This window comes from Lipotes vexillifer, unplaced genomic scaffold (assembly GCF_000442215.2).
Source record: "Lipotes vexillifer unplaced genomic scaffold, Lipotes_vexillifer_v1.1 scaffold382, whole genome shotgun sequence".
Lineage (NCBI taxonomy): Eukaryota > Metazoa > Chordata > Mammalia > Artiodactyla > Lipotidae > Lipotes > Lipotes vexillifer.
In genome coordinates, this window is record NW_006780611.1 from 6,811,112 (window position 1) to 6,827,406 (window position 16,295).

Sequence of the window (16,295 nt, forward strand, 5' to 3'; positions counted from 1 at the left end):
CCCCGCCCAGCTCTGCCACAGGATTCTCTTCTGGCCGTGCTGGTCTTCAGGACCAGGGGGCCCTGTCCCCACCACGCCTGGCCTGGGCTTGGGAGCTGGGAGTCCGGGGCTGAGCAGACGTCTGTAGCCCCAGGCCCAGGGCTACAGCTGGGCTGGGATCCTCTCCTTGCTCTGTAAAAAGGAGCTGATGACACCAGCCATGTGCTCTGGTTGGTTCATGTGGGCGTAGTGGTTGCCGGGGACTTGCACGTACTGGAACCTCTGGGGAAGGGAGGGGACACGTGGTGAGGTGACCCAGTGGAGGGCTCCGCGGGCCCCTCTGGCGCACGGGGGCTTTCCCACGGCCTGCTGCCTCCCAGTGGTTCCGAGTGTCCACCACAGGAGCCTTGGCAGTGCCTGACCCGTGCCCTCACGGGCCCCAGTTACAGCACCCCCTGGGGGCCTGGCTCAAAGCCAGTGAGAAAGGCCTGTCTGGGAAGGAAGAGCCCAAGCCCTGGGTTCTAGGCCATTCTGAGCTGCAGTTGTAGCACTAGGCTGGGGAGGGGGCTGGTAGTCGGGGCTGCTGCCGGTTCTGAGCATCTTATAAGGTCCACTTGCAAAAAGAATAGACCATCAGCCTTTCAAACTCGCCCTTGCTCGGGAGAAAGGCCGACAAGGCAGGAAGGCACTGCAGTTGGCCAGCCAGCCACACGGGCTTCCCTCTAATGACACCAAGTCGTCTGCACAGGCCCCAGGGTCAGGTGTTTATGGTGGATGATGGTCATAAAATGCCAGGTGCTCCCAGGAACCCAGGCAAAGGGCAAAGTCACAGCACACGTCCCAGCCCTCCAACTGGGAGGCCAGCACCCACTGATGAGACTGGTCATCTGTTCCCGTGTGGGACCCTAGGAAATCGTGGCAGTGCTGAGTTGGGTGTGGCCCGGGGAATATGTGAGGACAATAAAGCCGGGAGATTCTGCCAATGAGAAATCTGCTTTCTGTGCTGATTTATATGTGACCCCCCAGGTCTCCAGGGACTGCAGCAGGGAGTGAGGCCTGGTAGCTCCTGGGGGTCACCTGTTAGACCTAGGGCCAGACCAGAGGTCCCAGTGCAAGAAAAGAGATGGGTGAGCTGGAGCCCGGGATGGCCTGGCAGCCCTTCCTGAAGCCCAGCTGCTCTGAGCCCTATGTACCCACCTCTTTCAGGGTGGATCTCAGTGAGCTGGTCACGAATAGCACGAGCTCCATGTTGGCATCATTCTCTCTCCTCAGATCGTAATACCCTTGGGTTGCTCTGGGAAACGAGAAGAAAGGTTCATCTGGGACCACCTCCTTGCATGCTCTCCCCCAGCCCTGGGCTCCAGACTCAGACTGAGACCGGCCTGGGCATCCCTCCAATCTTCCCATAGCTGGGTCCCTTCGAGCCCAGGTTTAATTCAGGACTGAGTTTTATTCAGTCCCCGCAGGCACACACAGCTCACCGAGGCCTCTGCTCAAGTGAAGCAATTCAGGTTTATCTCAGGACCTGGTCATGGTCACAGCCACTGAATGGCAGAGCTGGGATCTGAATGGGCTCAGAGTCTGTGCGTTCTCTTTCTCTTTTAGCAGCTTTATGGAGATAATGTCACCCATTTAAAGTGTACAATTCCATGGATTTTGGTATATTCAGAGTTGTGCAAGCATCACCACTGTCAATTTTAGAACATAATTAATCACCTCAACAACAAAACATCCCGCACCTACAGTTTCCACATAGAGCTCCCAGTCTTACACAGCCACTGATCGGCCTTGTCTCTATCTGTTTCCCTATTTGGACTTGCATGTCAATGGAATCATATGCTACCTGGACTTCTGTGACTGGCTTCTTTCAATTAGCCTAATGTTTTCAAGGTCCATCCATGTCATAGTGTGAATCAGTGCTTCATTCCGTTTGTCACTGAAAAATAGTCTGTTGTATGGATGGAACATATTTTGCTTATCATCTGTCCATTGATGGACATTTGGGTTGCCTCCAACACTATTCATTCTATTATGAAAGATGTTGCTGTGTGCCATCAGTACAAGCTGTTGTGTGCACAGATGCTGGAAACACACCTAGGAGTGGAACTGCTGGGTCATGGTAATTTAATGGCTTGAGAAACTGCCAGACTTTTCCAAAGCGGCTGCACCATTTTACAATACCAGGGGCTTCCCTGGTGGCACAGTGGTTAAGAATCCGCCTGCCAATGCAGGGGACATGGGTTTGAGCCCTGGTCCAGGAAGATCCCACATGCCGTGGAGCAACTAAGCCCGTGCGCCACAACTACTGAAGCCCGCATGCCCTAGAGCCCACGCGCCACAACTACTGAAGCCCACGCGCCTAGAGCTTGTGCTTTGCAACAAGAGAAGCCACCACGATGAGAAGCCCGCGCACCGCCACGAAGAGTAGCCCCCACTCGCCGCAACTACAGGAAGCCTGTGCGCAGCAACGAAGACCCAATGCAGCCATTTAAAAAAAAAAAAAAAGTTTACAATTCTACAGCAGCATGCAAGGGTTCTAGTTTCTCCGCATCCTCACCAACACTTGTTATCTCACTTTTAGAGTCTGGCCATCCTAGGGGTGTGCAGTGTATCTCACTGGTCTGGATCTGCTCCTATTGAGTCCATGCCTTCTAAACCCCTGTGATCGGCAGATGTGTCCCTGGAAGTCACAGTTCCTGCCAGTCCAGGATGGCTGCAGTGGAGTGGGTGGTGGCACCTAAGCCACACCAAAGGATGTTCACTGTGCTGTGGCACCCAGAGGCAGTGGATGGCTTCTGGCTAGCAGGTGGGGGAAGGGAGGACAGCAGACAGGAGCAGTGTAGGCCTGGGGATGTCAGGGGCCCAGGGTGGCTGGAGGACTGGGGAGGGCAAGGGCCATACACCAGTGTCTGCCAGTCTCTCTGCCTTACCTGGGCGTGCCCCCCACAGATACAGACACCTGCTGAAAAGTGCGGTGCAGTCCTTTCCCATCCCCGGCTGCCCAAGCCCTCCCACCGCCTTGCCTGCCTTCCACACACCAGCAGCTGGGGGGAGAGGTCTCACACCAGGAGACCTGGAGATTCCTGGTACTCACATCTGTCTGGGGCACTCGGGTCAGACTTACTTGATGAACAGGACGCGGGCCTGCAGCTTCCTGATGGAATGCATAAACAGCTCCCTGCTGATGAAATTGAAGTAATACTCTGGCTGCAGAGACAAAACCCCAGTGAGTTCTCACCACAAGGCCCTGGCATTGCCGGGGGCAGAAACTGGTCTCTCTTGGGAACAGTGGGGGCCCCTTCGGCCACCTAACCAGCACCAAGCCCACTGCCCAACCGTATCACTGCCTCAACAGAGGGCTTTAACTCCCTCAGGCCAGAGACTCCCCCCCTCCACCTCCAAATCTGTTCTCCCTCTTCCTGGGCTCATGGCTGCCCAGCCAGACATGTCCCAGACTCCCCTCAGCCAGGTGTGGCCATGCAACTAAATGCAGACAAGTGACCTGGGCTACTTCTGGGCTTAGGTTTGGGACTGAGGCGTGGCCCCTCCACACCTCCTTTCCTGGTCCACAGGCTGCCCTGTAACGCTGCCCAGCCAGCCTGGGCTCTCGGCAAGCACAGCCCACTTACCTCCACCGACTGTTTCCATGAGAAAGAAACCTGCTTAAGCCACAGTGCAGAAAGAGTGCACCTTGGTGTCCCCGCAGCCACTGCTGGCCTCCATCACAGCCCTGACCTCCCCGTCTTACGACCATTTAAGAGGTCTAGGTCTATACTGTCCACACGGTAACCATCCGCCATCTGTGGCTACTGAGAGCTTGAAATGGGGCTAGTCCAGCCTGAGACACACTGTAGGTGTAAACTGCACACTGGGTTTCGAAGACTTAGTATAAGAAAACAATGTCAAATATCAATAATTTTTTCTGTTGATTACATGCTGAAGTGGTAACACCTTGGATACACTGAGTTAGTTAGAAAATATTATTAAAGTTGATTTCACCTGTTTCTTTTCACTGTTCATACGGCCACTGGAAGACGTGACGTTAACACGAGCTCACATTATACTCTTCTATTGGACTGTGCCGATCTAGGCTAAGAAGCCTCTGAGGGCAGAAGCTCTCAGGATTTTCTGTGTTCACAGCTCTCGGCACATGGCGCAACAGAGGCGGGGCTCAGTGAGCGTGTCCTGAGTGGGTTAATTCAAGAGAGCTCCCATACGGGCTGACTGTCGCGTTGTGCTACAGCATCATGATGAAGCTACGACTCCTGTGAAGACACAGGCACACAGCTGCCTGGTCAGCCACTTACTGTCGTCGTTCTGCCCTAACCCCTCCCAGCCACCTCCTGCTCCTCGGGCCACAGTGACCTCAGGGGCTTTTCCAGAAGCAGAGGCTCCCCTATCAACCACGAGGCCCAATGAATGAACATTTACTGAGGACCCAGACACGTCACACGTTATCTCCTCCCCGAAGGATCAGAAACGCTAAGTCCCTATGTCACAGTCAACAGCTAACAGGAGGTGGTGCCAGGACTCAGCTCAGGCGTGAACTGCCCCTCACCCCCTCCTACCCCAGCTTCTCAGCCTCATTTTTTTTTTTTATGTTTTGGCTGCATTGGGTCTTCGTTGCTGCGCGCGGGCTTTCTCTAGTTGCGGCGAGCAGGGGCTACTCTTCATTGAGGTGCGCGGGCTTCTCACTGCGGTGGCTTCTCTTGCTGCAGAGCACGGGCTCTAGGCGCGCAGGCTTCAGCTGTTGTGGCACGTGGGCTCAGTAGTTGTGGTGCACGGACTTAGTTGCTCCGTGGCATGTGGGATTTTCCCGGACCAGGGCTCAAACCTGTGTCCCCTGCATTGGCAGGTGGATTCTAAACCACTGCACCACCAGGGAAGTCCCTCTGGCTTCTTTTCTCTCTTCCTCTCCATCTCTCCTCTGACCTCCTTTTCCTAGTCCACTTCTATCCTCAGATCTGTATTTTTCTTTTGTAATTCAAGTATAACTTACAGCAAAGTCCACAGACCTGGGTGTCAGCCCATTATGGCCTTTGACATACGGATGCGGCTGTGCAGCCATGACCCGGATGAAGGCCTGGAACCCCTCAGCACCCAGCAGGCTCCCTTCAGGGGTTTTCTCCAAGGGCAAACCCCTAGATCAATTTTGCCACTTTTTGAACTTCATATACATAGAATCATTGTGTTCTTTTTTGGTTTGGGCTTCTTTTGCTCTGTAAATGTGCTTTTTTCATTCCTGTGTGGTGTTCCATTGTATGAATGTATAACAGTTTATGCATTCTATTGTTGATGGACATTTGGGTGATTTCTACTTTGGGGCTATGATGAATAAAGCTGCCAGGAATGTTCTCATACATGTCTTATGGAGCACACAGCACACACTGTTGCCGGGTGCATATCTAGGATTGGGATTACTGGGCACAGAATTTACATATAGCATAAATATCATACTATGTATATTTTACTACCATAAAAAAAGAAAAAGAAAGAAGCTGACAGGCACACTGTGAAGGGTGGGAAGACAGTAGCACTCACCCTAGTGATCCTCCGATCTCTGTTCAGAAACAGACCTGGAAGGAAGCATGGAGACATGGCCTCAGCGCCGCCTGTCAGGGTGCGGAGGGGTGGGGGACTCAGCTCGGCTCCCCTGGGACCCTGGGCCCGTGCAGCCAGGGCTCATTTCTTCAGCCTGGACCTGCAGGGACCACCACCAACATCCTCTTGGGGTTCAGCCAGAGCAGAGCTTGCCCACAGCTACCCTGCCACGGACAGGAACACCCATGCAGGTGCCTCCCCGGCCATCCCAGAGGGCAGCACAGAATGACGGTGGTGGGACAGTTACCCACCCGGCATCGTAGTCTCATCTCTGAGAACCTTAAAATGTTCACTCGGATCTTTAAGCACCAGGAAGTGCCCAAGAGCTAAGGATCGCATCCTCACTTGTTGGAGAGAAATCGAGCCAAAAAAGAAAGGCTGGAGGGGTTGAGAGGCCTGGGTGGTCCCAGCTCCAGCTGGGTTCTCTGCCACGGTCCCAGTGGGGGCAACTTGGCCTCACCTAGGGAGGATGGACACCCAGCAGTTCCCACCTGGGCAATGTCTCCTCAAGAAAGGGCTGCCAGGGGACTTCCCTGGTGGTTTAGTGGATAAGACTCCGTGCTCCCAATGCAAGGGGCCCGGGTTCGATCCCTGGTCGGAGAACTAGATCCCGCATGCCTGCCACAACCAGAAGTCTGCATGCTGCAACTAAGGGTCCACATACCGCAACTAAGAGTCCACATACGGCAACTAAGGAGCCCGTGTGCCACAACGAAACTCCCACGTGCCGCAACTAAGACCTGGCGCAGCATGCATGCATAAATAAATACTAAAAAAAACAAAAAAAGGGCTGCAGGGTCTCAGGGAGGTCACAGAATCTCAGACCCTGGAGGCTGCCTGATGTGAGCAGCGCAGGGAGTGAGAAAGGGAGATGATACGGTGACGTAGGTCACCCCAGGAGAACGTGCCGGCCAGGAGAAGCAAGGCTGCTCCCTCCTCCCTACACACCTTTGCTCAAACGCCACCAACCCAGCCAGGCCTCCTGGACCTCCCCTTTACACCCACAAACATCTTACCAGAGTCCCTCCATCCCCTGCTGATTTATTTCTCTCCATAACTCCCAGCACTTTCTTTCTTTCTTTAGTATTCATTATTTGGCTGCATCGGGTCTCAGCTGCTGCACCTGGGATCTTCATTGTGGTGCGCAGGCTTCTCTCTAGTTGTGACTCACGGGCTCCAGAGCATGTTGGCTCAGTAGTTGTGGCGCAGGCTCAGCTGCCCCGTGGCACGTAGGATATTAGTTCCCCGACGAGGGATCAAACCCGCATCCCCTGCATTGGAAGGTGGATTCTTAACCACTGGACCACCAGGGAAGTCCCTCCCGGCACTTTCTAATGCACTCTATCATTTACCGTCTGCTAGATCATATCTTCTAGGACAACAAGGGGTTTGGTCTCTTTTTAATTCACAGCTGGTTTTTTTTTAAATTTTATTTATTTAATTTATTTATTTTTGGCTGCGTTGGGTCTTTGCTGCTGTGCGCAGGCTTTCTCTAGTTGCGGCGAGCGGGGGCTACTCTTCGTTGTTTCAGTGGCTTCTCTTGTTGTGGAGCACGGGCACCAGGCATGCGGGATCCAGTAGTTGTGGCGTACGGGCTTAGTAGTTATGGCTCGTGGGCTCTAGAGCACAGGCTCAGTAGTCGTGGCTCACGGGCTTAGTTGCTCCGCGGCATGTGGGATCTTCCCGGACCAGGGCTCAAACCCGTGTCCCCTGCATTGGCAGGCGGATTCTTAACCACTGCGCCACCAGGGAAGCCCCACAGCTAATTGTTGATAGAGGTTCTTAGACATCTGTGACTCAAAATACTTAGAAGGACCATGTCGATGGAAGGTTTTCTGGTTTCCACACTACTAGATCATCTCAGCCTGATCAAACCGTGGCTGAGGCTCCTGGGCTGCCTTCAGCTCCGGACACGACCTCCCTGCATAGATGACTGGCCCTGCTGCATGTGCAGGACCAGAGGTGACCCCTGGGTCCCCCCGCCCCCAGGCTCACTGCCCTCCTCCTTCCTCCAGGCCTGGGTTTCACATGCTGAGAGGATGTGAAAAGACTTTAAAAGGGGGTTTTCTTGGGGGTGGGGTGACCCCCAAGGTGCTGTTTTCTCTGCCCTGAGAATTGCTCCTCCCTGTGGTCAAGTCCTCCAGCTCTTTTCAAGCCTGCTTCCACCTGACACATCCTGACGTGCCCCAGGCACTCCCGCAGCCGGCTGCTTTTCTGTCTGCCTCTCCTGTGACAATGACCTTTGTGAGGGCAGGAATGGTGTTTCTCAGACCAGTGGGCCAGCGCAGATGTCACTTAAATAAGGAGTCCAGAGGCTTCCCTGGTGGTGCAGTGGTTAAGAATCCACCTGCCAATGCAGGGGACATGGGTTTGAGCCCCGGTCCAGGAAGATCCCACATGCCGTGGAACAACTAAGCCCATGCACCGCAACTACTGAGCCTGCGCTCTAGAGCCTGCGAGCCACAACTACTGAGCCCTCGTGCCACAACTACTGAAGCCTGTGCGCCTAGAGCCCGTGCTCCACGACAAGAGAAGCCACTGCAGTGAGAAGCCCGCACACTGCAACGAAGAGTAGCCCCTGCTGGCCGGAACTAGAGAAAGCTGGTGCGCAGCAACGAAGACCCAACGCAGCCAAAAATTAATAAATAAATAATTAAACAAATAATTAAATAATTTAAAAAAATGAAATGGTCTTGAATGCAGGAGATATTATCAGGACCACAGACTCCCCACTTCCCTGCCAACAGTTAGGGACTGTGACACTGTGATATAACAAAACATATATTTTAGTCCTGGTCCTTGGCTCCTAGCCAGAGCTCCTAAAAACTGTTGTTATTTCCTATAAAGTGGTGAAAGTGCAAGAAGCATCTTTTGTCCGAACATTTGATCTCTGACACAGAGCTCCTAAATCCCTTGGAATTTCCTGAGCGATAGGAGTGTCTTTTGTTCTAATGAGGTGACCCTTGGTGGGTTCTTGATGGCTTCAGGATGCGGGCTGGTCACCAGAAAGATCAAGCCATGATTAAGAACGTGGAACTTCCAGCCCAGCCCTTTGGGGAAGGGAGAGAGGCTAGAGCCTGGGTTAACCATCATTAACGCCTATGTGCTAAAGCCCCCATAAAAATCTCTGAGTTTGGAGAGCCTCTGTGTCGGTGGATACCGGGAGGTATCAGGATGGTGGGTGCACCACCCGCTTCCTCTGCTGGGACCTGCCAAGGTCACAGACTCACCCGCAGAGGCTGGGCAGAGTGGGTGTGGCGCCCACTCGCACACAGCAGGGTCTCCGCGCAGCTGTTCTTGCCTATGCGGAAGGCAGAATGTGCTGCCAGGTGTTGCCATTTTTCAAAAGAAACCGGAAATCTCCATTTTTACATAAACTCTCTCTCTTCTAAATATGAGCAACCTATTCAAAATCCCCCTCGTGCCAAATTGTTGTGTTTAAACTGCGCAAGTCAAAAGAAATCATGCCCGCGGCCCCAGGGCAGCCCAGCCTGTGACAGGGTCTGAGCACCCCCATGGTGGACCGGCTGCAGGCGATGGATACTGACAATGGACAGTCCTTGGTCGTTAACCCCACCCGGAGCTGGACCTTCCCTCCTTCACGCTAACACATTGACCTCATTTCGAAGGCCTGGGCCAGGGCTGTGATGGGAACGCATATGAGAGTTAGATAAAATAGGAGCTGGCCTCCCTCCTCCCCCTGGCTCACCGCCTCCCGTTTCTCCCACAAGCCTGATGGAGCTCGTGCACCAAGCCCTTCCCGGCAGCTCATCTGCATCATGGGGTTCACAAGGCCAACCCAGGCCCTTCTACTGAACATCCTGACCCCCTTACCCGCTGTTTTTTCCAAAGGGCTCTCACCTCACACTCTGTGAAGACGTGGGGAGAGGGTCACACATGAGCCAAGGAACACCTGAGGCCACCAGAAGCCAGGAGAGAGGCATGGACAGCCTGTCACAGCCCTGCCAACGCTCTGGCCTTGGCTTCTGGCCTCTGAAACAGTGAGACAGTAAACGTCTGCTGTTGAAGCTGCCCCATCTGTGGGACTTTGTAACGGCAGCCCTAGGGAAGGAATTCAGAGTTGGGGGGTATGGGGTTGGATGACGGAGGTGTGTGCGGCTCCAGAACGGAATGGGGGCTCTTGAAGGCTCTGGGGCCTGAGGGAACGGGCTCAGGAGGGTCCTGGAATGCTGGCTCCCCCACTGTCACCCCGCCCACTTGGGTCTGGGAGGCTGCTTGGTCTTGTTTTAGGTTAACCCCGGGCCTCAAAGGGCCACACTGCTGCGGAGGGGCTGGGCCCGACACAACGATCCAGCCACCTGCCCACTGCCCACCCCTCCCACCTCCTCTGCCCACCCCCTTGACAAGTGGCTCAGCGGACGTCTGCTCACTGTTTCACGTGACCCTGGGCTGGCCAAATCGGCTTCCCGGGCCAGGTGCACGTCTAATTCTGGATTAGCCCAGTTCTGCACGGGGGCCCCTCTGGCCCGCCATCTGTGCCAGCACATCAGGGAAGCTGGGGCCCACGGCCCTCTGCCATCGACCTCCCTCCTCCATGACGGATTTGCAGGGAGGGGCAGACAAATGCTCAGAGACAGTAACCAAGACAGGAATGGGTCTCCAACCCCCTTAGGTATATTCCACTTGACCTAATGGTGTGTTGGCAACTTCTGAAAAACATTACAACACAGCAGGGACTTCCCTGGCGGTCCAGTGGTTAAGACTCCGCGCTGCCACTGCAGGGGGCACGAGTTTGATCCCTGGTTGGGGAACTAAGATCCCGCGTGCCACGTGGTGCAGCCAAAAAAAAAAAAAAAAAATTACAGCACAGCAGACCTCTGGCTTCTTTTGAGCAGTTAGAAATTCTGGCCACAGGAGCCCCGAGTTCCCACGTGATAAACCCTGGGAGCCGCCCTCCTGCAGGGCGCACAGTCTCAGTGCCACGATCCCCGCCACTTCTCACGGCCCCACTCCCCAGCAGCCGGCATAATTTCACAACTTGCTCAGCTCCCACAGGCATTTGGGGTTTTGACCCCTGCCTCGTTTGGTTCTTTACAAACTGAAGTCACCTAAGAAGACCAGGGAGTCTGACTGTGCAAAGGAGCTTGCCCACAATCTCTGAGTTCCTGGGGCAGTCACTGCCAGCAAGGGCACTTGTGGATGGCGCCCCCTGGAGTTGTGCTAGCCAGGTACTGGGCCACCAGGAGAGGGCGGGTGTCTGTTCTGGTTCACCATGATCCTGCAGCCTTGCAAGGGGCTGGGCACAGAGCGGACTCCGAGTAAAAGATTTCTTGAATGAATATGTTGGGAAATAAAGTGTAGAAAACACAGGCCTGATGCTGCTCTGAAGCCAAGGTGCCCCCAACTCCACTTCTCCATTCTGAAAACCATCTTCAAAGTCGCTTGCCCCATGGGAGTCCTCAAAGCCTAGCCTCAGACACCAGGCACCCACCACACAGGATCAGCAGAGCAGGGCTGTGCTGTACCCCAACATTTAGTCCCAAGACCCCTGACCAAGCTCCCCACAGGACGTGGCTTTCCAGGATAGGCAGTAGCCGTCTGACCTGGCACAAGCCGCTTGTCCCTTCTGAGCCTCAGTTTCTCCTGCTTTAAATGGGATGAAAATAGGGCAGTAGGAGCACTAAATGAGATACTTTCTGTAAAGCACTAAGTATCATGCCTGGGCCAGAGCAAGTAGCCATAAAGCCTAGCCATCATCATTCCTCAGTAAGAACAGTGCCAATAAGCAACGGCCTTGGACAGCGAGTCCCTTACCTGTGGCCACCTGTGTGGTTCCTCTCTGCAGGAGGAGTTTCCCACACTCGTCTCCCACATGACTGTTGTTCTTCAGGAACCTGGGGGAGACAAGGAGGACACTGGATGCCTTGGGGCAGGGGAGGCCAGATGAAAGGAGAGGAGGGCAGGGAAAAGGCTACCCAGCTAGGACACAGGCCTGTACCGACAGGGATGCTCGCATCGGTGTGTGTGTGGGGGTATGTGTGGAGAGGGGGGCAGAGAGCAGGCGGAGGGGTGGGGTGAAGGGCATGGCTACAGAGTGGGGAGAATGCAGATAAAGCCCCAGCTGGGGTGGCTAAGGAGCGCCAGGTGAGCACAGAGAGAAGCAGGCTTGCTGTGGATTTGCGAGTAGAAGGAAGCTTCCTCCGTGCCCCAGAGAGTTCCTCCCTCCGTGGTCCAGAGCTCCCCCAGGCCGCTGACGCTACCGGTCTCACCCGGCGGCACCCACCCCTGCAGCATCTCCTCCGGGCTGACCACTTGCGAGGGCTTCTTGGAGGCCTCCACCTGCAGCATGTGCTCTATGGCTCTCCGCTTGTAGGTCAGCATGTTCTCCAGTTCCTAAGGATTCGTGGGTTCTGCTGGGTGGGCAGGGCGGGGCTCCCTGCTGCAGGCACACCTCGCCCAGCCCCACCCTCCACCCTCAGCAGCCCCTCAGCTGCACATCCGCCTGGCCCAAGATGCATTCTGACCCAGCGGCCGGGGGCATGGGATCAGTCCCTGCCAGTTAGCCCTGTGACCGCCTCGGTCACAGCCAGCCCAGCCTGCGGCCCAGACAGCTGGACGGATCAGGTTGAAGATGGAGGGGAAAGGAAATCTCTGCCAAGTGCTTTGCAAAGGTGCACTTTCGGGGTCCATAAGTCACGGACCATCCAGGGTTGGCAACTTCACCTGTTTTAATTAACACTATCACTCCACACGATGGAGAGGAGATGGCAGAGGGGGCACAGTTTGGGGGGCTTCCAGTGTACCATTTCCAGCCCAGCTCACTCTCAGAACGGCCTGGCCTTGTCCACGGCCCACTGCCTGGAGCAGCAGTGGAAAGTGACACTTCCATCCACCCCCTGAGAGTGCAGGAGACAGGGAGGACCAGTCACCAGAACCCCCAGGAGGAAGCCCCCGGGGGCACTGTGTGTGTCAACGCAGTGGGTGGAACCGGTAAAGACGCAAGAGTGGCAACCACCACTGTCTCGTTGAATCCTCACAGTAACCTACGAGCTCTCCGCTCATGCAACGCACGTTTATCGAGCACTTACTATGTGCTGGGACTGGGCAGGTGGTGGTAAAGAGACAGCTATGGTTCTTGCCCTTATGGAATCTGTGGTCATTTTATGGACAAGAAAACTGATCCTGAGGAAGGACCCGTGTGAGCCTGAGCCCTCGGGAACAGAATGACCACCTGTCAGAGCTGGAGGGCACCTCTACAGTCCTCTACCCAACCTCCTCATTTTACAGGTGAGGAAACTGAGGCCCAGAGAGGTAAAGTGACCTGCCTAGGGTCACAGAGCAGGGAAACGGCAGAGCCAGCACTCAGATGCAGAGACAGCACTGGTTGTTGTCACTGGTGGTGGTGGTGGCGAGAGGGGTCAGCGCTTTTCCCACGGGTCCACACTCAGGTCTACTGTGTGCAGTTGTGCAGTGTGTGCACAGCTCAAAGGTACTTGAGTGAGCACAAGTGCAGGTGGGCGCACCCACCCGTGCGCCCCCAGGGCTTCCTCAACCCACTGCTTCTCCCTCTCTCACCCCTGCCGCCTCGTGACCCACCTGGCATCCTGCAGACTCCAGGCCACACACAGGGTTCCCAAGGATGACCCAGGCCCGCACGCCCTGTTCCTTGCCCACTCCTAGGGTGTAAGTAGCATAACCCTGTCCCCTGGGCGGGGGGGCCCTGAGGCCCCTTGTCTACCCTCTGCCACCTCATCCCGCCCCACAGAGGGAGGCAAGGCTGAGGGCACTACCTGGGACCGGACCCAGGTCTCCCCCAGCGACAGCATGCATGAAAGCCCTGTCCTTACGTTAGTTTCCAGGATAAATGGCGAGGATTCCAGCAAGACAAGTTTATCCACCATCTCGGGGAAGATACAGGAAAACTATAATGTGACACAAAAGGGGAAAGATGAAGGGGAGAGTAGGTAGGGAAAGGGACTCACTTTCCTGTGGGGACACCGGTGTTTTAGGCTGGGGAAAGGGTGCTGCCCAAGAGGCCAGCAAGAATCTCCTATCCCTTCAGGGCACCTTTCTCTCCCCTACTCCCACAGTCTGCATCCAGCATCAAGCTCCTGACCCTGCTGATGGCTGGACTCCAGGGTTCTCTGTGACAGAGGAGATAGGCAATGTTGGAACACTTAACTCCACTGCCTGAAACTACCGATGTGAGGAGGCACTCCCCTTTCCAGGCAAGTTCCCCTTCGTCGTCCTGCTCTCCCCACCCCACATGGAGCACGAGCAGGGATGGTCACTGTAATCTACTCACCATTCCACCCACAGTGCCACCTGGGGGGACAAAAGAGTAGTTAGCTGATATTCCCCAGCTCTCAAAGTCCTTCTAAAACTCCTTCCCACGGGCCGAGCCAGCCCCGAGCCAGGGGCCAGGCTCCTGTCTCCCACCAGCAGGCCGGGCTCTGCATTCACTATCAAACTTGAGGCTCCCTCTCTGGGGCCATGGGGTCCCTGCATCAGACATGACCCTGTTTCCCTCGTCAGATCCGGAGACTGCTATCTACAGGGCCATGTGTCCCTTGGGGAGCTACCTGAGGCCAGAGGGCATGGTGCCCAAGGGTCAATGTCTGATGAACCCCCTCCATCTCTCCTTGGGATTCCAGAAGTGCAAGGGAAAGATACCTGTGTACCAACTCCCCTCCCTTCCTCACAGCCCCACAGCCCAAGACCAGTCAGGTCTTGGCCAAAGCGTACTCACCAAAACTGTGGCCCAGGAGGGAAAAACGGTTCCATTTCAGGGCTGAAAACACACAGAGCCAGGTCTGGATGGGCCCAGCCTCCCCGCACCCTCTGTCCTGCAGTCGCTGTGCTCTGGAAATCCCTCCCCAGCATCTGGGATGCCCCATTCAGGAAACCCACTTAAAGGAGTCCCAGTTCCACAGCAGGGGTGGAACTCGCAGGGGGAAGCGAGCTCTTCTTGCCAGCTCTCTCCAGCTTTCCCAAAGTCACCCATGAATTCCTGGCAGAACTGGGGCCAGACCCCAAGTCACGCCCAGGCCAGCGTTGCTTCCTGGCCACCACACCCAACTCCGAGGATGAGGGCATGTCCCAGAGCACCCCCCCCACACACACACGTACCCACAACATAGAGATGAACATACAGGCTCTGTCTCTTACTCACCTGCTGCGACCCTTCGGACCTCACTCACAAAGTTTTGGTGGTCATACGGGAAACCTGGGCTATAATGGGATGACAGCCCATGACCCCCGAAATCCATGGCAACGTAATAAAAGTCTGAGACAGAGGGAAAGGGTAGGGGAAGGCGTCTAGGTCAGCCACCTCCCCTTCCTGATTCTCCTGCAGTCCCACTGCCTCACCCCTTGGCTTCCATTCAGCCTCACCCCACCTTTTGGGAGAAGGGGGATGAGTCTGTCAAAGGAGTTGGCGTTGTCCAGCCACCCGTGAAGGCAGAGAACTGGGGGGCTCTGGTGGGAGCCCCAGGCTTTGGCAGCAATGTGGCCCCAGGGCATAGCGAGCTTCAGCTCTGAGATTAGACCTGTAACACAGAGTAACCATTCATGGAGCCTGCGCTTCCCGAGCCCCTCATCCACACCCAACGTGTCCAGAGCATTGGCACTACCCAGGGGGCTCAGCTGCCTGCGCTGCCCCCGGGGGTTATGGGGAGAGAGCCAGATGAGGAAAGCTAAGCTGGGTCCACTGGGTGAGGAAAACCTTGGGAGGGCTTCACAGCAGAACTTTCTAGAATAGGTTGGGGGGTTAGCTAGGCCTGGGCTCTGCCACTTGCTGGCTGTGTGACCTTGAGCAAGTTAGTAAAACCTCTCAACCCTCAGTTTCCTTTTCTGTCCCTTCGCAAACCCAGAAACTGAGGCACGGGGAGGTGCAGGCCATTCTCCAGGTCACACAGAGAGAATGAGGTGGAGCGAGGACTTAGCGCGGGCGGCACGACCCCAGGCCCCAGTCCCGACCACCGGGCACTACACTGTCTCCGGCCTCCGTCGCCCAGGGCCGACATTTTCACCCTTCAGGCTCTCCCGGCCGGGCCTGAGACCTGCCTGCCCCAAGACGCCCGCGAGCTTGCTTCTCTGACCTGGGGCTCCCGGAACCCTGGGAGGTCAAGTGCGGCCAGGTCCCCGCCCCCCCCCGTCCCCCCGCGCCCCCCACCGCCGGTGTGGCTCGGCCTGCTCCAGAGGCTGCGGACGCAGGACTTGCTACCGCCAGGAGGGCGGCGAGCCCCCCGCCCCCTCCGCGGTCCCAAGCAAGTGGGTGGGCGGATGGAAGCGCCCACGTGGCCTCCCCCATCACACTCCGGTCTCGGGGGCCCCGGACTGGGGACCTTCACCCATCGCTCGCGTCTTGCGGTCTCAAGGCGGCCGTCTCTCCATCCAGCTAAGTCGCGCCGGAGCCTAGGGACGCCAGAGTTCCGGGTTCCGCCCTTCAGCGGCCAGACCCCCGCCCCGCCCCGCCCGCAGGACTTCCGGCGGGCTGGCTGGATCCCGAAGGTGGTGGGAGCTGACCTTCAGCTCCCGCCGCCGAGCGCACGGGGAAAGCCGTCCCCGCCCGCCGGGCGCAGGATGTGAGCCGAGCGGCTGGGGAACCCGGGGGCTGTGGCCAAACGACCTTCAAAATCTCGGGCTACACCCGGGGCCGCGTCGCAGGGAGCGGAGCCGGCCCTGCTTGACACGTGGGTAGTGGAACCGCGACCCTTGGACAGTGCACATGGCCACCCCTGCCCCTGCGAGGG

At 56.2% G+C, this 16,295-nt stretch overlaps 1 protein-coding gene across 1 annotated transcript; it reads right to left on the minus strand.

Moving 5' to 3' along the window:
- Window positions 1–141: 141 nt before the first annotated feature.
- SERHL2 (serine hydrolase like 2) lies at window positions 142–15,897 on the minus strand. Its single transcript, XM_007453950.1, has 12 exons — window positions 15,888–15,897; window positions 14,940–15,089; window positions 14,714–14,827; window positions 14,291–14,332; window positions 13,847–13,866; window positions 13,389–13,463; window positions 11,825–11,934; window positions 11,356–11,435; window positions 5,521–5,555; window positions 3,104–3,186; window positions 1,177–1,273; window positions 142–261 (listed from the first exon to the last, which is right to left on the minus strand). Exons 1-12 carry the CDS (start codon window positions 15,895–15,897, stop codon window positions 142–144), a joined length of 936 nt encoding a protein of 311 aa, XP_007454012.1.
- Between the last annotated feature and the right edge of the window lie 398 nt (window positions 15,898–16,295).

Bases quoted from the DNA above. Each gene is read 5' to 3' on its own strand.
- SERHL2 (XM_007453950.1), bottom strand. The intron at 3,187-5,520 runs GTGAGTGCTACT...TTGTCTCTGCAG, and splicing joins GAGATCGGAGGATCACTAGG to CCAGAGTATTACTTCAATTT. The intron at 1,274-3,103 runs GTAAGTCTGACC...CTCGTTTCCCAG, and splicing joins GCCCGCGTCCTGTTCATCAA to AGCAACCCAAGGGTATTACG.